Source organism: Emydura macquarii, unplaced genomic scaffold (assembly GCF_026122565.2).
Source record: "Emydura macquarii macquarii isolate MOO-44397 ecotype Brisbane River unplaced genomic scaffold, CSIRO-AGI_Emac_v2 contig_1363, whole genome shotgun sequence".
Taxonomy (NCBI): domain Eukaryota; kingdom Metazoa; phylum Chordata; order Testudines; family Chelidae; genus Emydura; species Emydura macquarii.
The window spans coordinates 8,960,596-8,982,661 of record NW_027131500.1 but is presented as its reverse complement, the minus strand read 5'-3'; the positions used below and the strand labels follow the sequence as shown (position 1 = coordinate 8,982,661).

Sequence of the window (22,066 nt, the reverse complement as noted above, 5' to 3'; positions counted from 1 at the left end):
GCTGTCAGCGTGGTACTGGGGTGGAGTACTGCAGCCTGGCCATTCTCCTCCAAGACCACTTGGGGGTGGGGGAGAGCAGCAAAGCCATAGGTGGAGGAGTGTTGTGGAGGGGCTGCAGCGGGACTCTGTCTGGCTGCCACTCCTCCTGAAGCTCCGCCAAGCCGCCTGAGCATGTCTGCCTGATCGTGCATGATTCGCAGCATCTCCTGCTGGGTACTGTGATCATGCTCCTGCATCACTCTTCGATTCTCCCTGACCATGTCCATGTTCTGGGACAAGGTCAGCCGCCACGCTTGGAGCTCTGTCTCAGCAGCTGCGGAGATATTCATGAGCTTACCAAACATGTCATCCCGTGATTTTTTTTCCTCTTTCTGATCTGCGATAGTCTTTCCACAGCAGTTCTAGAGGGGGGGTGCCAAGGCTGAGATGTCTACAGAACAAAAAGAAATGCACAGTGTTGCCATTGTTAGCAGACCCAGGAAAATGAAGCAACTGAAACAATATATAAAGTATTCCCCTTAGTGTGCACAAGGCTAAGTCAGACCCACATTCCATTCCGAAAATCTCAGAAGGGTCGGGTCACTGTGCTGTTACAGAGATGGTAAGCCAGGGGCACTTTACTCTGCTATAGAGGATTAATTATCTCTAAAAAGCTCATTTCAAATGCCCTGTGTGAGAGGGGTGACCGGGCGCCATGGTTTAATTAAGATGACCGTTTTGTCATGAGACGGCCACAGTGGATCTGAGGACAGCGCGGGCGGGTTAATAGTCTCATCAGATACCTAAGCAAAATTATTTAAGTGAATCAGTAGGACAATACAAAAGGGAATAGAGAGGTATAGGCTATATAGCTCGGGTACTTTAAACATGCGCCATCTTCCCTAGGTGACCATGAGTGATATCAATCTCCTGAGGGTAACGCACGAGGAAAGGGAAGATTTGCTGCACGCACAGGAGTACTGGCCTGGCCCTTATGCCGCTATGCTGTGTTCCGCCATGATTCCAGCTCACTTCATTGCAGCGCGGCGCAACAAAGTATCCTACCGGGGAGGAAGAAACAAGGCTGCCCTCCCCCGAAACCTTGTGCAAAGGATAACAGATTACCTACATGAAAGTTTCCTTGAGATATCAACGGATGATTCTCGGAGCATACCTCTGCACATAAATAATCTGTTTTGGGAGTAACCCCCCAGTAAAGTCCACTAAACCCCTGAAATCCCTTTCCCCTCCCCCCCAGTTAAAAGGGTATAACTGCTACGTAGAAAAATAAAACTCACCAGATGTGTCTTCCCAAGGATCATTATTGCAGTCCTGTGTGCTGCTGGACTGCTCTGGGGTCAGGAATAGGTCCTGACTGTCTGGGAGAATGGAAGCCCCGCTCTCCTGCACCCTGCTCTCCTCATCCTCGTCCACGGAGTCCTCATCATCCCTGGACTGGGATCCAGCAGACGTATCGATGCTGCATGGCGGCACCGTGGTGGGGTCGCCTCAGAGAACCATAGAAGCAGCATATTTTGGGAGAGGAGCCAGAACAGCTGTTAGTTTCCCTGGCTTTTTGATATGCCTGCCATAGCTTCTTGATCTTCATGTGGCACTGCTGTGTGTCCCTGTTGTGCCCCTTCTCCAACATGCCCTGCAAAATCTTCCCGTAAGTGTCCAAATTTCTTTTGCTGGCTCTGAGTTGAGCTATAACGGACTCCTCGCCCTACAGACAGATGAGATCTAAGACCTCTGGTCAACTCCATGCTGGAGCGCATTTGGGTCTTGCAGTAGCCATGACGAGTTCAGCTACAAGGCTCTCTCCACGCTGGCTGCACAGGAAATGAAAATTCAAATTTTCCTGGGGCATGAGAGGAGGGGCCATTTCCGGTTTGTGTGGCCACGTAACAGCAAAGCGCGAATGTCCAGAGCGGTGACAACAGGGCATTATGGGATATCTCCCAGAGGCCATTAACATTGAATTACATCACTCTCTGTCTACACTGATGCAAAATTGACACATGAAATTCGATTTATGCACTACGCCACTAGCGGAGGTAGTTTTATTACATCAACTTTTGCCATGCTTTAAGTCGACGGAACTACCGTGCCAGTGTAGACAGCTACAGACTGGGGACTGACAAGTTAGGCGGCAGTTATGCAGAAAAGGACCTGGGGGTTACAGTGGATAAGAAGCTGGATATGAGTCAGCAGCGTGCCCTGGTTGCCAAGAAGGCTAATAGCATATTGGGCTGCATTAGTAGGAGCATTGCCAGCAGATCGCGGGAAGTGATTATTCCCCTCTATTAGGCATTGGTGAGGCTGCATTTGGAGTATTGTGTCCAGTTTTGGGCCCCCCACTACAAAAAGGATGTGGAGAAGTTGGAGAGAGTCCAGTGGAGGGCAACAAAAATGATTAGGGGGCTGGAGCACAAGACTTATGAGGAGAGGTTGAGGGAACTGGGCTTGTTTAGTCTGCAGAAGAGAAGAATGAGGGGGGATTTGATAGCAGCCTTTAACTACATGAAAGGGGGTTCCAGGGAGGATGGAGCTAGGCTTTTCTCAGTGGTGGCAGATGACAGAACAAGGAGCAACGGTCTCAAGTTGCAGTGGGGGAGGTCTAGGTTGGACATTAGGAAAAAGTTTTTCACTAGGAGGGTGGTGAAGCACTGGAATGGGTTACCTAAGGCGGTGGTGGAATCTCCATCTTTAGAGGTTTTTAAGGTGCGGCTTGACAAAACCCTTGCTGGGATTATTTAACTGAGGTTAGTCCTGCTTTGAGCAGGGGGTTGGACTAGATGACCTCCTAAGGTCCCTTCCAACTCTATGATTCTGTGATTAGGAGATCGACGTACATCGACCTCCGTTGCCAGTGTAGACCAGGCCTAAGTGTCCTTCAGGGTTAACCCTTGCCAAGCAGCATGAGGATCTCTTTGCTTATGTTTAGGAATCTTTACCCCTCACAGTCCAGACAGCATGAAAGAAAGATTCAGTTTCTCCTTGCCTGGGAATTTTTATCCTCTCTGCTTCAGAGTCCAAACTGATGGGTTGAGTTCATGCATAGGTGTCTCCTTCCTGGAAGAAGTTAGGAATGCAGTCAATAAAGTCTCTGTCCTTTGATGCTACACAATGGTCATTTGCCTTCAGTAGGCCATGGATAAGCACTTTATTTTAATCAGTGCTGCTTTTCCTGTTTGTTGAGTTACACAATTACAGAGGTTTACAGTGCAAATGCTCAATATAACTTTATAGCATGGGCTACAGAGATTATAAGTGAGATCAATATCTGCAGAATCCTACCTGCATTTCATGAAGTCGAAACATTAAACACATCCTTATAAACTTAACATCTAATATCTATTTTGATAATACTAACACACAATAAACAAGACTGGTTTCCAGCTATGGATTTGTAAGTGTTCAGTGAGGCCTGGGGCCTTGGCATGAACTAGCACCTGGTCTGCCAGCATCACAATGATATTAAGGTGTCTTTAAAAAGAATCATAGGACTGTATTATATGTATCTAATTTTTCTATTAAAAATACCCACAGACAACTTGGAATGGAACTGAGACCCAAAGACTCTCCCAATCCCCTAAAAATATGTTCCATCTGTAAGTTATTTTCCTGCTATTTTAAAAAATTTTTTGAGACTTTCACATTCCTGTAAAGTTTTAATTAATTCCTCAGAGCTTGCAGTAACCTTGAACAAACGTAAAGGTCAGTGGTTGTTATAGTTAGAAATTGAAAGGAGGAAAACAGACTGTTCCTTAATACTTTAGAAGAATTGAGCAGCCACAGAAACCTCCCTGGCTGTGCACATCAAGAATCCTTTATGGGACATTTGTCCCAAGATGGACTGTCATTTACTACCTTCTCCACTCGCACTTGGAAAGGCTTTACATCTTCTTGCCTATGCCAATTTGAGACAGGGTAAATAATGAAGTGCTCAGACAATCTCTGGCTCCAGCATCGCTTTCTCTGTGTTTCATTCAGGCTGTGCCTGACTTCTTTTAACCTGGCCTTTTCCTTTTTATGTTTCACACAAAAACCAGGACTTTTAAAGTTACTGCATAACAGTTAATATGAAAGGATGCTCAATGTTAGGCATTCAGTCTGTAGATTCTGATTATCTAAGGATATATTGCTTTCTCACACTAATAAGTGTAGTAATCCAGTGCAAGTACTGCTTACTTAAAAAGCAGAGATGACCAATGGCATTCCCATTTTTGCACCGAAGTGAATGCTGCTAATTTTCTCTGGGGAGATACAGCCACTTTCATATTCAGGACACTAAATCACATTATGTGAAAAACATTCTTTAAATTGGTAGCAACTGGAAGCCTCTCATGATATTGTATTGTATTGCCGTGACCACAACAACAGAGTCAAGGCACCATCTTTGCTATTCAAGGGCAAATACATCATTTGAACAGATGATTAAATTGAGCAGTAGTTCTGACATGTTTTGCCATTCATTTCATGTACTGTAGATAACTTTAACACCTCATTGGAGAACTCTATTTCAGTCATTTCCTGAATCCTAGACATGTATTTGCAGTTATTAAATGTGGCTAAACTGTATTATTCCATAGTATTATATAAAGTTGTTTTAAGATTAAGATTACACATTCAGAAGAGCACTGATTTATTTTTATTTTGCTATAGATGTTTTTATGACCTTAAATGCGCAAAACTGAGGTCCAACTTGCCTTAGGGACTGCCCTTCCTTTCTGACTCACCTCACCACTTGCCATCATTAGAAACACTTAAGCATTCTGGGTGAAATCATGCCTCCAGTGGGAAGTTTTGCCACTGACTTCAGTGGAGCCAGGATTTCACTCTCTATCTCAAGAGTGAAACTCGTGAGAGCTGGAAGCTAGGTGTTGCTTTCAATGTCTAAAATGGATATTACTGTAGTAATGTAGCTGTCTGTATTTTTAACTAATCAAAAGCAGGAATTGTCACTATGTTAGCACTGGACCACTGTTCATCTCAGTAGCATTTTTTTTTTTTGGCATAAATTAATGCAAATTTCCTCAAAGGGAATAAAGTTTTCATGTTGCTTTTCAAAATAGATAAAGGAACTTAGTGTGTGATTACCCAGTCATTATGCTGTCATAATTTTTTTTTAAATGTAAGAGACATTGATTTAGTACATTATTATCCATTCTAAATTTACCAAGTGGAGGTGAGAAGGAGAACATTTAGGAGAAGATTTTTAAAACTGCTTAGGGGATTTAAGAGCACAAATCCCATTGGCTTTCCATGTACTCTGTGCTTCTAAATCCCTTAATCACTTTCTTTAAAAAAAATCTCTCCCTTAGTTATGGTCGTCTCAGGCAAATTTGGTGCCATTGGTAGTGCTAAATGTGCTAAAGCTGCTGGCTTGTCACCCTGTATTTTGGAGCAGCCTGGGTCTTCATGATGAGCAGATATAGGTGATGCACTCTGTCTTGTAATGTCCCCAGCAGTCTGATCAGAAGTGCATTGTCACTGATGCCCTCCATGGAAAAGATCACAAATTATCTTCACAGCTAATCATTTAGCAAAAATATTCAACAAATCCTCTGATGCCTGTTTGGATGTTGTGGAAAATGCTCAGTGGGAATGGCCTCTTCGCACTTCTGATGATTTTTTAAAAGTGACTGCACTATGCAGTGGAACTCTGTAGTCTGATCCTTTATCTCCCTGACTCTCAGGGCCAGGGCCCATTCTCCAAATTAGTTCCCCACCTCCAGTTCAGAAGACTGTGCTGCTAAATTTCTGCATGGAGTCCTACGTTCTACTTAGTTCATAGCTGTGGTTCGTCCCACGGATTCAGAGGGTAGTGATTTCTGGTTTTGGCTCTCCTGGTGCCAGGGGTGCTATCAGATGTTTAGAGGTTGCAGAAGCAGCCTCCTGTCTTCCTTCCAGGTCTCCATTGCTCCCTGCTGGCCCATTTCAGTGCTTCATTGCAACAGCAGGGGAGACAGCCCACTGGTGCTTACCAGTGGTAGCTGTCATTGGTAAGACAGAGAAGAGCCATGAAGGGAAGCACAGAGGAAATGGGAGGATTTAGGGATGAACTCAGGGCAAGGAGGTGTGAGAAGGATGATTGTAGGGCAACAAATAGAGTTCAAGTGTGTCTCCTGATGGTGCTAGATCTTTCAGAGCCTTTGATATGGTTGATCCTGGGGTGCTGTTGATGCAAGTACAGGCCCAGACAAGGATGGATAGAATCATTTTAACATGGTTTTGATGGTTCTTTTAGACTGTATGCCAGAAGGTAGTGTTGGGGAATTGCTCCTCTTCCGAACGGCCTCTGGGTGAGCAGTCCTGTTCCCCTCAATTCTGTCATCCCTTTTGCTCAACATCTATGTGAAGACACTGGGGGAGACTGAGGTATTATTGGCTAGAATGCATTGTTGTGCTGTGTTAATGTCAAGGAGCTCTATCTCCTTTTTTCAGTACTGGCTGTGCCCGTCTCACTGTTCTCCCAGTGTCTGGCACAGATGGGGTCCTGAATGGAGTCAGGTGTCTTAAAATCCATCCTGATAAGACAGGTGATGCAGACTGGCAGGAGGAGGTATTTTTAGGATCTGGCAATGTCTACAGCCATTCCTGTTTGTGACATCTACCTGTTGTCAAAAGGTCCAAAATCTCAAGACTCATCACTGCAGATTGCATCAGTCGTTCTATGCCACCCAAGGAATCATCTTGGCTTGGATAGTCTCCATGGTGTGGGTGACCTGTCTTTACCACATGGTGCAACACTGCTGTGGCAGCATCAAAGTCTGGCCGTCTCTTATCTAATTTGTACTCTGAAGCACCTAGCACACTTTGGGTATGGTTAAGTAATAAAATTTACTACTCCCTTTAAGAGTGCATGAACCATTTAAAACTCCCCTAAGCTTACATGAACATAAGGAGTGCCAAAGAGAAACAACTCAACTAGGACCTGAGAGGACTGTGAATGAAATCACGGAAGAGTGCAGACAGGAGCTTGCAAAGAGGCATAAAATGAAGCCGCCGCCTTTGGAGAAATTGTGAATATTATGGTTAGAAAACATTGGTTGTTTTCATGAAAAGGGTTACACATTTTTAAAATTCATAAAGATTTTGGTTTCCCTTAATATCAAATCTTGGAAAGAATTTGTTTTAAAAAATAGCATTTTTGCAGATCACCGTGGTTTTAACTTCAACATCAAAATGTGCATAATAAGAAAAACATGTATATTTACTTCTACAGTCTGCCTCCCCCACTCATTTCCAACATATACACCACCACTCAGACCAGGATAAAAGGAGAAATTCTTATTTAATCTTCAGTGTAAGGGGTTAAAATGTAAAGGAAAATATCCTTTAAATGCCCTTAGAATTGAACAGTCTTCTACTGAAGTAATTTGGGCTTGTTCCAACAACCACATAGTAAATATGCTTTTCACTTTCACAGCATGTTTAAGACATTTTTAGCAACCTAAAGTTTGTCAACCAGGTTTTTATGTATCTTTAACCAGTCAAAGCCTTGACTGACACAATGATTTACTTAAACCATAGGCTTCCACAGGTGCTTCAGTTCCCACAGGTCATTTTTCTCTACAAAATGGAGGGTTTTTTAATAAAGGTCTCTACTCAAGAGATTTGGTGAAAAGTGTAATTGAATCCATTGATTCAGAAAAATAGGGAAATGCTTTAATTTAAACATTCAAAACTCTAAATTATAAAATTGAATATTCTAGTATTAGCTGGTAAATAACCCAACAGCAGTTGGTAGTGGAGCAGGCAGATTTGACACTTTCTGCCAAAAATATTTTGCATGTACAATTCCCCCATATTATGAAGGTGCCCAATGAGCAAATACATTTATCAGTTATGGTGGAGGATTTTTTTTTTTTTACTAGCTAACAGACTAATATCACTAGCTTCAGACAGTCATGGTGCAGAAGATTAGCAAGGGATGATACCCCCTCAGCCTTACTTTTAAGGCCTGCACAGCTTAAACGTCTTGCATCTAAGGCTTTCCACAATCCCACCCTGGTCCATCCTTCAGATTCTGTTTGAAGTAATTTCCCTCCTTCCTTGATTCCTTCTGTGTACTGAACAACCTCTCAACCCCAGCAGCAAAGGTTTACTCTTGGTCAATACCTTCTTTTTCCCAGGTACAGGAGCAGCAAGGAAAGGAGGGAGAGCCGGGGCCTCCAAGTCCCCTGACTCAGGTCTCCTCCCCTTCAGTCTTCTTTTCCTTTTGAAGTGGATAATGTAAAATACATCCCCTAGCATTGGGGCTCTTTGTAGGATTATGCTGCATGCGCTCTATTTAAGCCCTCTTGCACTCTTCACCAGTGTTTGTGTCCCAGCCTTCAGTGTAATTGTAATCTTGATGCACATTAAGGTAGAAATACAAAGTTTGCAGTTTCTGGATTACAGCATTGTTTTCCACTACATCAAATTCTAAAACGGAGGACTTTAAGGGCCAGATTTTTAAAAAGGTCTCCATCAGGCATTCACTTCTGTTTCTACATTTCTGCTCAGACAAAACCCTTGAGTGCATATTTATTTTTAGCATACTCACCTGGGTGTAAGGTAATAGAATTTGGGGGTGAACAAATGGGCTTTGCATGTAAACATTCTATCTTTTGTATGCACGAGTGTTCAAATCTACCCCTGTGTGTTTAGGAGGCTGCTCAATAATTATATCTGTACAAATGAGGACAACTTTTTGAAAATTCAGATTTGCCATGTTTTCAGTAGTTTTCAATCAAAGTCCAATAACTTAGAAATGCATATTAGCCTGTTGTTGGAGATGAGGGACTCAGATTCATGCTTCCCTAATCAAGAAAAAACCACAACAACAACAAAGCCACATGCTGTCTGAGGCTTCCTGCTTGTAGGATTTGCAGGCAGCATGGGGCTGATGCTCTGTAGAATATTCCTGTGGTTCTGACAGGCATTTGAACTGCTCCATTCAGTTTCTAACAATGGCAAAGACAGGATAGAAGCACCACAAAGCAGGTGTATGGGCTGGATTAAAATCCTTTTATTACCAAAGCCTGCCCCCCATCCCAAAAAAGCCAGTGCTCTCTGACTCAAGGAGCAGGTAGAGGCAAAGAGAAGATGAGAATGGGTGGGAAAGACACGGGCAACAATGCAGAGAACAGAGAAACAAATACTGACAAGCATTTCAGCAGTAAAAAGAGGAGAGAGGCAGAGGGAGGGGAAATAGAAAGGACCAGACAGATAGAGAAGTGCTAACAATGAGTGAGCTAAAGGAAACTCTTCAGTTAAAACCAGAAAAGTATATGGTAGATTGACTTTATAACTTAAATGTAGGAGAAAAGGATAAGCAAAATTCCCCCACCAGACAAAAATATGAAAGCCCTACTAATACAATAAGGCTTTAAGTGAAACACTGAAATAAGTATTTATTTTACTGTTAACACTAGTTTTATAGCTTTCCTGTTTAGTTGGTGTCTATGTTTTGAGTATATAACATGAAGAGAGGAATGTTAATAAAACAGCTAATGGTTTTTCAATAGAACAGGTACACTTTATTTGAACTAATTTGAAATTATTCACATTAGAGGTGTCTGAATGAGGCCCTGGTGAGGTAATAGTCAAAATTATATTTGAAATTGATCTTTAACTTCAGTTTTAACGACTTGAAAATTTGAAATTAAAATATTTCCTTAGTCTTGCTATTTTGTGTTTTTCTAGAACATGTAAAAGGAAGGCAGAGTTTTGACAACTTGGCTGGCTTTTTCAACTGCAGAACCCTTTTTCAGTTAATGAGGCCCTAGTTCAGTCTTACACAGCCTGTGTGAGGGATTGAGTTCTAAGATTCCTTCAGTTAAATATTCAAGTAGCAAGTCAAGTAATTTTGCCCAGGCAATATATACAGTACATAATTCTTTGCAAATGTGGAAAAGTTTTAGTTTCTAAGTCCGCAATAATTACGCAGTGGGTTTTTGAAGATGGATTTATATACCTGAATATATTAGCACGTGCATTTCCCCTGCACCTGAGAAAAACGGGCCCTAATTCTGTATTGTAATTTCAAGGAACTACTGACATGCATTCTAAGTCTCCCATGGTCTTAGCTTTTAGCAGCATTTTTCTAAGTGGAAGTCATTTGCTTTTGTAAACTCTTCTCCTTCTACAGTGGTTAGTATTGTGTGATTATTGAAGCTATCCTGTCCTATGTGCTGCACAATAATTTCCGTGTCTCAACAACTACTACCTTCCACCAGATGAAGTCAGACACATCAGCTAATAGGATTCTGACAATGGACTAATAGCATTCTGTTGACAACCTCTGATCCCAAATGGGGTGCCATAAATTCTACCGGCCTTAATATCTTCCTTCTTTTCCACAAAGAGGGACCTGGAGAAATCAAGATCCTCCAGTAGCATCTTGATCTCTTTAAATTCTTTTCAAAGATTTTCTGACAATTTAAATCACAGAAGGGCTAAAGAGATGAGTTCCACCCATTTTCTTTTTTATTCTCTTCAAATGATTTGTGTACTGAATCATGCTTCCATGTTAGAGTCTGTCAGTGCTACTCCTGCATGTGGAACTGAGAGAGAGAGATTTCCTTCATCCTCTTAGAGAGCTAAATGTGCTTCTTAGCTCCTGCCTGCCTGGGGAGTCATCAATTGTGTTTGGAACCTGAATTCAGATTCCCAGTATGGTCACACATTACAGTAACACTAGGCAACTATTTCCCTTGCAGACGTCTTAGCAACTAAAATAATAATAGCTGTACATAGCACTGTACAAGCAATAACTAATTAACCCTCACAACACTACTCTAAGGTAGCTAGATAGTTACTATCATCCCCTTTTTACAGAGGGAGAAATTGAAGCAGAGAATTTAAGTGTCTAGTTTAAGGCCATATAGTAAATCAGTAGAGCCAGGATTAGAATTCAAAACTTCCTGGCTCATTCATTTAGATTACATTGCCTCCAATATGAATGAGTCAATAATAATGCTTTATTCTGTATTAAAAGGCTTTACTGCTTTAGTGTATACATATACGTAATGTTTACAAGTGACTTTGCTTACTTTTGCTTAACTTTGCATGGCAATAATCATAGCTGTCTACAAAATTTTCTGCCGAAAATTGCAGATGTGTGACTTTAATTGTTGCTTTGTTCACTCTCCATTTTTGATGTGCTCCAAAAGGATGGCCAAACCATACACCCATTTAAAATGCATTACACGTGTGTAATCTCTGCATGAATCTCTGCACATGTGTTGATTTCTCAATTTACATACATATGTCTAATAGGCAAAGTTAAAGATTCAGCTCCAGACTGTGAAAGTGTAGGAGATTTTTAAATAGTGCAGTTAAGTAACTCAAAGAAGCTCATGCATGTAATGCAGAATACACTTGATACCTTCTCTTATCACTGGTAGTGTCCACACTGCTCTTCAGTATTTGTGTCTTCCAAGAAAAGAATCAGTGCCACATATAAGGTATGACTGAAGTTGTGGAACTAATTATTGCTTGACAGTAAGTTACCTTAAGTTTCAAAAAGGCTATTTCCTTTTCAGAATAAATTCCAGTGCATATTGACCTCAGAATCCATAAGCACAGCATAGAGGACTCTCTCAATGCTCCAGACATGTTTCAGTGCAAATTTAAGGGCTCTTTCAGATTCTACATATGAAATGCCAGTATTTGACCTTATCTGCAGCAATTTTAATGTAAAAATAAAAAGAAGCACTGGAATTGTGTGTGTCTGAGCTTTAGAAAAATGTCACTGAAATCCGGTGGAGGTTCAAACAGAAGGACTTTCCTCTGAAGGCACTTGATTTAGCTTGCTCTGGTGGCAGGAGAACAACAACAAACTAAACTTTGCCCTCCCAAGATTTTTTTTTTTTTTTAATTCCAGTCCCTATGCCCAAAACTATTCCCTATTCCAATACAAAATGTAACCTCAATTTCTTAACAGAATTTTTCAAATGCTGGTGCAGAGGAAGGAATAAATCGCTCCCAGACACAATCTCTTCAGTCTCTCTGCCACACAGAAAGTCCCACTGATGATACATAAGTAATGTACCTATATCCATATCTCTAATTTCTGAATGAACCAAGACAGAGTCAAATTTCAACCTCCTCATCCTCACAAGTCCTATTCCTCAGCCTGCTGTATGATGTGAAATGTTGCTGCTTGGTTTTGCAGATTCGAAATGTGGCAGCCAATCTCTGTGTGGACAGTAAACATGGGGCCACAGGGACTGAGCTGAGGCTAGACGTTTGTGTAAAGGACGGCTCAGAACGAACGTGGTCACATGAACAGGTATTTTAACAATGTAAAGAAAAAAGCATTGCACAATTGTTGCTTCTCTTCCCCAGATTCTTAAGACCTTTCTGAGGTTTTCTCCTCTTCCTAAGTCTAAACGCAGCATGGATTTCTTTTTAATCTACTGTTGGTCTTAATAACTTTTACAAAGCAAACTTTAATATTACCTTAGGGTTTCTGCTAGTCCTCTTTTTTTGGCTACTTTCCCCTAGTTTCATTTATGGAAAGAGTTGTTATGCTCAGACATTCTTTAGGCTTTTGATTTTTGCTGAGTTACACAGAAATGTTGACTTTGATTCAGTTAGCTCTCAGCATTTCTTAACATATACATGTTTGTCATGAAACATCCACATCTGTTTCATAAAAGCGCAGAGGAGCCTACCCTGTCTGTCTCCTCCTTGTCTCTTCAGCCAAATAACCCTAATGACTGGAAATGCGACAAAAAGTTTCAAATATGGTGGATTCAAAGATGGGTCAGGTCAATGGGAAAGGAAAATAATCTTAGCAGCTGTGTTTTGAAAGAATTTGGTGTAGAAAGGAGCAATATGCATTTCCAACAGGAACCCTGTGGATTCAGAGAGGCCAGAAAAGAAGAGGCTGTAATCAAGAAAAGAGATAATGTATTATTTTATTATCAATCGTATTTATTAGGCAGTGTCTAGAGCCAACCAATAATGGGTCTCCCTTCAGCTAGGCACTATATTAGTAGATAGTTCCTGGCCTGAAGAGTTTACAATCTCAATAGACAGGACAGACACAGGATGGATCTAACACACTAGGAGAGTGAACCATGTGATGTCAACAAATATGTTAGTTCCCAATATTTGGGGGCAGAGGGATTACTTAGAAGGGGATACGCTAAATGGAAAGGGAAGGGGAGATAGTGAGGGGGACAGGTCAGGGGAGAAAAGGGTAAAAGGGGCAGGTGTGGAATAAATAAGGCTGAGTGAAGAGACTGAGGGAGGCAGAGGGTTGGAGCAAACAGCCAATCAGCAAAGGGCAAAGAGAGAGTCCAGTCAAAACTGTAGAAAGTTCTCTGAACATTTAAAGGTCCCTGCTTTGGCTGCTTCCACTACTACCATTACTGGCTGGCTACTCTCTGCTATTTTTCCCCAAGGCCATATGCTGAGGGGTAGGAGAAGGAAAGTGGGGGAGGTACCACCTGGGTTCTAGTCCCTGAACACTCCTGAACATTCAGAGAGTCTGTTGGGATGGGTGGGCCTGGCCAGAGCCCCATTTTGTCCTCTGCCTCCCACTGCAGCAATTCCTGCTTTGGCTACTTCTGCTCCTATAATTGTGAAGACACATCAAAGGTTTTTGATAGGACTTAGTGAATGCAGTTTACTGCTTGGGTAGAGCCAGACAAAGGAATATGTCATGGACTTTGAGGAGGAGAATTCACAGCAGCAGCTGTATATGGCACATTTAATGGAAGTGAAAAAAGAAGGGTACTTGGATGAGTTAGGGTCAAGGGACAGCTTTTTGAGAATGGGAGAGAGACCAGAAGCAGGAGAGATAGAGAGAGATTGAGAGCAACGGAGAAATTGAGTGTGATGCCAGGAGGGTAAGGATTGACTTGAGTGTAATCTGTAAATAATTACATAGAGAACAGATATTTGATACTAGAAGGCTCTTCAATCTAGCAGACAAAGGTATTAAAAAAAATCCAATCGCTGGAAGTTGAAGTAGGCAAATTTCCATGAGAACTAAGGTGCAAATTTTTATCAGTGAAGGAATTAACCATTGAAACACTTTATCAATGTTTGTGGTGGATTCTCACTAGACTTTATTTTAAATTAAGATTGGATGCTTTTCTAAAAACGATGCTCTAGTTCATCAGGAGTTAATGCAGTGAAGTTCTATAGCCTGTGTTATGCAGGAGGTCAGACCAGATGATCACAATGGTTTGTTCTAGCTTTTATTATCTATGAATCAAAAGAGGTCAGGTTAGGAAGCAAGCGATGATGGGTGGAGGGGATGCAAGAGAAGGCAGCAAGAAACGGAGGTAACAGGAGAGAGAAGAGAGTTTGCCGGAGGAAAGAATAGCGGAGAGAGAGGATGTAACTGATCTTTGAAGAAGAGAGCATGGCCCAGATCCTCAAGGAGGTTTAGGCACCAAACTCCCATTGAAATCAAATTTCAGTGTGGAAAGGAAGGAGGGACAGCAAGTCGGGAGAATTTTCAGAAAGAGTTGATGGTTGGAAAGAAATGATTTTGGGATTTTCTGAATATTACAATGACTATAAACAGATTTAATTAAAAAAAATACTATGTGTCTGATTCTACTCTCCCCAACATTAATGATCAGCAATAACTCTAGTAATTTAAATGGAGTTAAGCCAATGAAAAACCAGTGTAAGAAGTGAATCAGAATAATGGTGTCTCTTTAAACTGACTAATCTATGCTTCCTAGACAATCTGAATTATTCTTGTGTGGCTGACACATAACCCATATGTATGCATTCATACAACAGAATATTATTCAGATCAATGCAAGAAAACATGTCCTTGAAAATAACAGTACACTTTAATTGGCAAAGGACTACTGAAACCCTCACTTAAGGAGACAGAGAGGTGTAAGAGGTTAACAGCTTCAGAAAAAAGTGGCAAATTCTAGTGCAGATATTTATTTCTATGGAGTGCTGCCAATAAGAGGACAAAACTGTGCATAAATTCAAGTAAAGTATAAGGTACAAACATTATTTCATAATATAAGGGTTGGTTCTACAAGCTGCAGAACACTACTTTGGATGGTACCGAGCACCTTCAACTCTCTTGGACTCCCTGGGTGTGGAAAGTGGTCAGCACCTCATAGAATCAAGCCCTGAGTTGTTTGCATTATATACATTCCTCTCTGCTTTCCCATAGGTGGGCTGAAATGTGAAATATGTAGTTCAAACATTTATCAGGAGAGGGCAGCTCTAGACAAGCAGAGTACCATACGTGGTGAAGGAAGATAAAAAGGTTCATTAATTTTTAACTGTTGGAGATTTTCAATTCTTCAAACCACTAAAGATGGAGCTTTTTCAGAGATTCAACAAGGCCAGAAGAAGGGGGGGGGAAGTTGATCATTTTTTAAATTCAGATGAAAAGTAAATTGATTCTAAGGTTAAAATGTTACAGTCTGTTTTATTTTGCAATAATGAGCTGGAGGTTTCTTTTCAAGAAGAGATTACACTGTAAGCGAAAGTTATTCTTTCAGTTACAGGAAACAAAGTTGTGATTAGTTTATATACCTTTCAACATAGTCTTAAATAAGATGAGAAATATTTCAAAGTATAAATCCTATGAAGATTATCATCTGCAAAAGAAAATTAAAGCAATATAAATGTAGACTAATTTTCATCTGAAGAGGAACTTATTTTTTGTCTTCAAATAGTGTCCGTATGGGTGTTCCATTTCAGGTGCATGTGAGACTCCCACACATTTGATCAGAGATTTGCATTAGCAGTATCCATTCGACCTGTGCACGTGCCCTAGACATCCTCGTGCTCCACGCTAAAGCTATATAGATCTGCATGGGCAAACTGCCCTCAGTTCCTTCTTGTCTCAGCCTGAGGAAGACCTTAGTGTGACTGCAGTGCGTACATGTCAGCTACTTTGCCTTAGTAATTTTAGTTAGCTTTGTTTTCTGAGATTAGATTTGTTTACTTTTATTTAGTTAATTAGTTAGCTGACTTTTATTTGGATGGCTGTTATTTCCTCCCTCATGAGAATCCTTCCTCCCAGAGAGGGACATGCCCAGTTCACTGGTTTTTAAATGCTGCCTCACATGCCAAGAGGCCATCCCCTTCAGCAATGGACCCTCTAAGTGTGTTCACTGTTTAGGAAAGTCCCATCCTGCTGAACTGTAACTTTTATTTAGCCCTCAAATCCCGGGCAAGCCTCTACCTTGAGGCACAGTAAATACCACAGAGGTTAAGGGTTTCTCCAGCACTGATGGGTTGGAGAGACCCTGTAGCTCTAACAGAAAACATGGTTCCAAGAAGGCACCAGTACTGTCTGGAAGAGATGGGCAGACCAACCATAGAAAAGCGGTACCATTGGACATAACCACTGCCTCAGTTTATTCCCCAAGTAAACTTCAAAGGTATGCCACAAAACCCACAGAAAGGGCCAGAAATAACAAAGGTGAGATGCACGAACCACCTGAAAGAATATGGATATGTCATTAATATGCACAAATCTGCCAGCCTATGGAATAAGTGTACCCTAATAATTTGGGGGTGAAGAATCCAAGTTTGGACTTAGGAGGAGGACCCATATTGTTCAGGGTATAAGAAGGGGCAAACCATGTTACTTGGGGCGATCATCAGCTACTTCTTCTTGAACTTCTTTCAATTAGTGGGTTAAGATCTTTTGTTCTCGAGCATTGCCTAGCTCTTCACTCCTCTACTCAAGAGTTGAGGAACCGGACATCTCTATCAACCAGGTCATCTGGAAAGGGTGTGAGTATGTTAATCCAAAGCATACTGTATAAATATATACATATATATATCACATGTGTCTTTAGAATAAGACTGTAATCCTATCATTATCCATTTGATTATTCATTTTCTTTTAATCAGTCATTTGTCTATCATTTTATATTATCTTAATAAAAGCTTATAAAATTATACAGATTCAGTTATCTGTGTGAGTATTCCTGTCGTGCACCCCGGGATTCCCTATAAAACTCTTCTGGAGCTTGATTCCAGGGCTAGAACCTCATTATCTTCTGATCAGATCAGCTGGCGAGCCTATAACCCCATTCAAATTCCTAAATACCCAGAAATCAGGCAACACCCCTCCAACAATGCTTTGGTAGTTGATGTGGTGAATGAATGATGTAAACACCACTGACATAAGTGCACCCCATATGAGAGAGACCAGATGCGTCTGGACCTTCTAAGGTGAAAATCTTACTCATATGCAATCCTACAATTCCGCACTGCAAATTACCAGGTGCTAATGGTCAAATACAACTTCACAAATTATATGAGGTTTAATTGTTTTGTTTAGCACATTCCTCCAGACCAAAGGAAACAATTCCAAGCTATTATTGCTGAGGGACAGTTACTGGCCAGGACAGCCCTTCAAGCATCTTAGATGCTGCAGATACCTCAACTCATTCTGGCTGCAATTATCTGAGTTCCCCAGAGAGGTCCAGAATATGGCAGAGGATCTCCCATTTGACGGATTGAAGTTGTTCACAGAGAATACCAATTAATCATCCCATACTCTAAAAGACTCTAGAGCCACATTGCATTCATTAGGCACCTACACTTTTGCAAACAAAAGAAAATTTAGTAGAACCCAAGCGGCCCAAAGATCCCACCCAATGCAATACTTTGGGTTTCAGAGACCTATGGAACCTCCAAGAAAAAGACAGAGGTTCCAGAGAGAGAGATCCTCTATTCCATCTGACACTAGTTTACAGCAGGCTGCTGCTGCTTTGAAGCATCAATTTTTAAAGGATAGTCAATAATTTGAACCCTCCCCTTTCTGTAGACTGCCAGCTGCAATCATTTGCCCACCTCCCCACATTTGGAGACCCCTCTCTCCTTTCTGACAGGCTTGGGAATGTATCACCTCAGACAAATGAATGCTGGAATTAATAATGATCTACACCATCCATTTTACTTCCATTCCTCCTCCTCATTTCCTTCCTCCTCCCTCTTCAATGACCCCTCTCATGAGCTCTTACCTAAGATAGGAAATAATCTCCCTTCTTTCTATCTGAGTGACAGAACCTGTTCGTGCTCAGCGCAAAGGAAGAGGTTTCTACTCAAAATACCTCCTTGTGCCAAAGACAAATGGAAGGTGGAGACTGATTTTAGATCTAAGACTCTGAAACAGATTCATGAAGTTCAGGATGGTTCCTTCACTAGATTCAGGGAATTGGTTTTCAGCCCTGAACCTTCAAGATGCATGCTTCCACATTGCGACTCACACCTCACAGAAGATATCTGCATTTTGTTATAGGCCAGGATCACTTTCTGTACTAAGTGCTCCTGTTTGGCCTTACCTTGGCTCTGAGGGTGTTCAAAGATTATAGCAGTAGTGACTGCCTACCTGCATTTACAGGCAATTGTAGTGTTTCCATACTCCAACAATTGGCTGTTCAATGGTTGGTCTTATGTGGAGGTGCTCTCTGTTACACAGAGGACACTTGCCTTTTCCTGAACTTGGGCCTGCAACTGAATGTGGAAAAATCCACACTGACTCCTGTATAAAATATACAGAGTAGAGGGACATCTCTGGATTCCCTGGCAGCCAGTGCATTTCTTCCCTTAGACAGATGCTGAGCACTATCAAATTTTGTCAGTCTATTCAAATGAGCCTCCAAACCTCAGACAGAAACTGTTTTCAGATTCTGGGTCACATGGCATCTTGCACTTTTGTGACAGCTAATGTAAGATTATAGATAATGTAGGACACCATTTATTCAAATAGGTATCTGGTCCCCGTCAGAAGAAACACTCCCCAGACAGGTGGAGAAATCATCGCAATGTAGGTGCAGAAGTTTCTTTACTCCAACTGGTGCCAATGGTAACCACAATGATAAGATGCATCTCTGTTGGGATAGGGGACAGACCTTGATGCTGACATGGTACAGGGCAGATGGTGACACCAAGAAACCACCCTTCACGTCAATCTGTCAGAGCTAAGGGCAGTTAGAAATGCCTGCCTTCATTTTCAGCCTCTCATCAAAGACAATCAGAGTCATGGCATACAATATGCCCTGCATGTTTTACATCAACTGGGGGGAGGGAACCAAGATCCCCTTCCCTCTACACCAAAGCTATAGTTATAGAATTGCTATATAAGGCAAAACATCACAACTGATGCTCTCAGCAGGTCTTTTCCCCAAGACTAGGAATGGGAGTTGAACTCTCAGATCCTATATTTCAAACTTGGGGGTTCCAAGAAGTGGATCTCTTCTTCATAGCTTCAAACAAAAAATGCCACCTGTTCAGCTCAAGGGGCAGCTTAGGCTGATTCATTGGTGGGGGTGCCTTCTTCCTACCATGGACAAGAAGCTATTTTTCTCATTCCCCCCCCCCCCCCCACACACACACCTGTGATTCTCAAGTGGTGAAGATGATCAGACAGGAGAAAGTTGGAATTATCTTAGTGGCCCCAACCTGGGTCAAGGCATACATGGTTTCTTTACCTGCTTCACCTAGCTTTCTGTCCAGGAATAAAGCTTCCAATCATTCCTCAACTCCTCTCACAGGACACTGGTCGATTGCTTCATCCCAGTCTTAGAACTCTCCACCTCAAAGCATCCTTCTTCAATGGTTCATTGAGTTAGAGTCAGACTGCTCTTCAGAGGTACAGCAGATATTACTAAAAAGTAGAAAAGAGTCTACCAGAATTACTTATCTTCAAAGGTGGGAAAGATTTTGTGAGTGGTGTGACCTCCAGAAAATTGCTCCTGAATCTGCCCTGCTTCCACTAGCTGTGGCATTTAAAGAAAACAGGGCTGAGAGTTAGATCTCTCAAGATTCACTTAGCTGTCTTTGCAGCTTTTCATTTCACAATTGAGGGGTTCCTCATCCTACAATTATAAGGTTCATTAAAGGCTTGGGAAACATTTTTCCTCAGGTGAAGAACCCCTCAGTCTGATTCTTACACATCTCATGAAACCTCCTTTTGAACCAATGGCAACCTGCTCATTATTGAACTTATCTATTAAGACTTCCTTTTCAGTGGCTATTTCATCAGCCCAAAGAGTGGGCAAAATTGGAGCCTTAATGGCAGACCCTCCTTTCAAAATAATCTCCAATGACAACGTTTCCTTATGGCCACATCCCAGATTTCTTCCTAAAATATCTTCTGAGTTTCATCTGAATCAGACTATTCATCTACTATTTTTCTTTCCAAAACCATATAATTCCATTTTGGCGACTGTTTTCCACACACTAGATGTCCGAAGGACACTAGCTTTCTACCTAGATAGAACTAAATCATTCAGGAAATCTCCTACACCATTCATTCTGTTTGCAGATAGATCTAAAGGATCTACTATTTCTACCCAGAGACTGTCAAAATGACTCTCCAGATGTATTATTGCGTATTATGGTGCTACTAGCATTCCACCTCCTCATTCTATGAGCTCACAGTCTACATTTACAGCCCTACTTTAAAATGTCCCCATAACTGAGATCCATAGCACCACTACATAGTCCTCCATACATACCATCTCCAGACACAACACCCTAATTGATGCCTCTAGACTGGATATGGCAGCTGGAGATGCAGTTCTTTTCTCAGTTGTAGATTAGATTCTGAAACTCCCTCCTCCATTCAAGGATTCACTTGCAATGGAGTGCCCATAGGGACACTACTCGAAGAAGAAAGAGTGTACTCACCCTACGCAGAATTGTGGTTTTTCAAGATGTCTCGCTATGGGTGCTCCACTACCCACCCTCCTTCCCCTTTGCTTTGGAGTTTCTTGTGAGACTAGGTGGTGGTGAAGAAATTGAGGGCAGTTCACTCATGCAGCCATATATTGCCTCAGTGCGGGTCATGATGTTTAGGGTGCATGCACAGGCTGAACGGATGCTGCTAATGAAAATCTCCAATCAAAGGTGTGTGGGGTGTACATGCACCTGAAGTGGGACACCCACTGGGAAACACGTCTCGAAGAACCACCGTTACTGCACAGAGTGAGTAACCTCTTCCTTTTAAACTAAAAAATCGATTTTGAAGGAGCAAAGATTCATGATGCAAAAATATTTGCAGTGGAACAACTGGGATGTGTTACATGGTACAGTGCCTACTGTTGCAATGGTGTGCTGCTTTAAGATTATTCTTAGTGGTTCTTACATTATACTGGTGTCTGGATTGTTTTAGGGACCAAATGAATTAAAGATTCAAATACATTCTAAGAAGTCTTCAGAATCTTGAAGTGAAAGTCATCTAACCTGCAAAGTGTTTGTGGCAGGGGTAGGAATCATTTTACTCTGTTTTTCAAAGCTGCCAGTTAAAGAAAAAAAAAAAGAATCAGAGAATCACAGAAATATAAGATGAAATAGACTTGCTAGATCACTTAGTCTATCTTACTGCCTGTGCAGGAATGTTACATGCAATATGCTTTAAATACATTTTCTAGTTTAAATATTCCAAGTGAAATGTCTCCCAGGGAAAGAGAATGTGAACACGTAATTCCTCTTGAGATTTGTCAGAAAACCATGAAAATGGTTTTCATGGTTAAAAGGGTGCTCAAGCAGAGTTGTAAATACATGACTCTAATTTTTGCTAGCTTTTTGTTGCCTACATGATTTCTGTATCTGCTGGTAGAAACCAAAGATGTTGATTAGGGTATCGAATATTTTATTACTATGGTTATGTCTTTTTTTAAATGCATATTTGCTGCTGATCCAGTTTAGTAACTTCCCATAAAAATTTTCGGAGAGTTCTATAGAAAAATCAGTGGCAGGATATAACCTGCATAATGCTGACCCCCTCCCTGCCACGAGACAGTGATATAACCTTTTGTACAACTTCACTCTCACCATGTGTTGGGGGCAGAAAATAAAGATGAATCTCTTGGCAGCAATCCTACCTGGTACACGTTTATGCAGCCTGCAGTAGTTTAAGATGACCTTCCATCCCAAGGTTCCAAAGGCAAATCTGTAGACAAAAGGCTAGCTTCTTTTGTTTGTGTGTTTCTTTGTTTTTTAAATTTCTAGTGAGTAGGTGAGGGAATCAGAGGGCTGGAGATGTGTAACTCTGTAGTTTTGAGTTTTAAAATGAAGATCAAGGAAACTTCAACAGAAAGAAAAACAAAATGAATAAAAAGAATATGTT

General features: G+C 41.3%; 1 protein-coding gene across 2 annotated transcripts in view; it reads left to right on the top strand.

The window, feature by feature from the left end:
* The window catches only part of GALNTL6 (polypeptide N-acetylgalactosaminyltransferase like 6), an 834,312-nt gene that overhangs the window by 801,363 nt on the left and 10,883 nt on the right, over window positions 1-22,066 (top strand). For both annotated transcript variants that reach the window (XM_067551729.1, XM_067551730.1), the window contains one exon: window positions 12,149-12,265. In XM_067551729.1, the coding sequence (XP_067407830.1) occupies window positions 12,149-12,265 (117 nt within the window). The remainder of the gene's footprint in view (window positions 1-12,148; window positions 12,266-22,066) is intronic.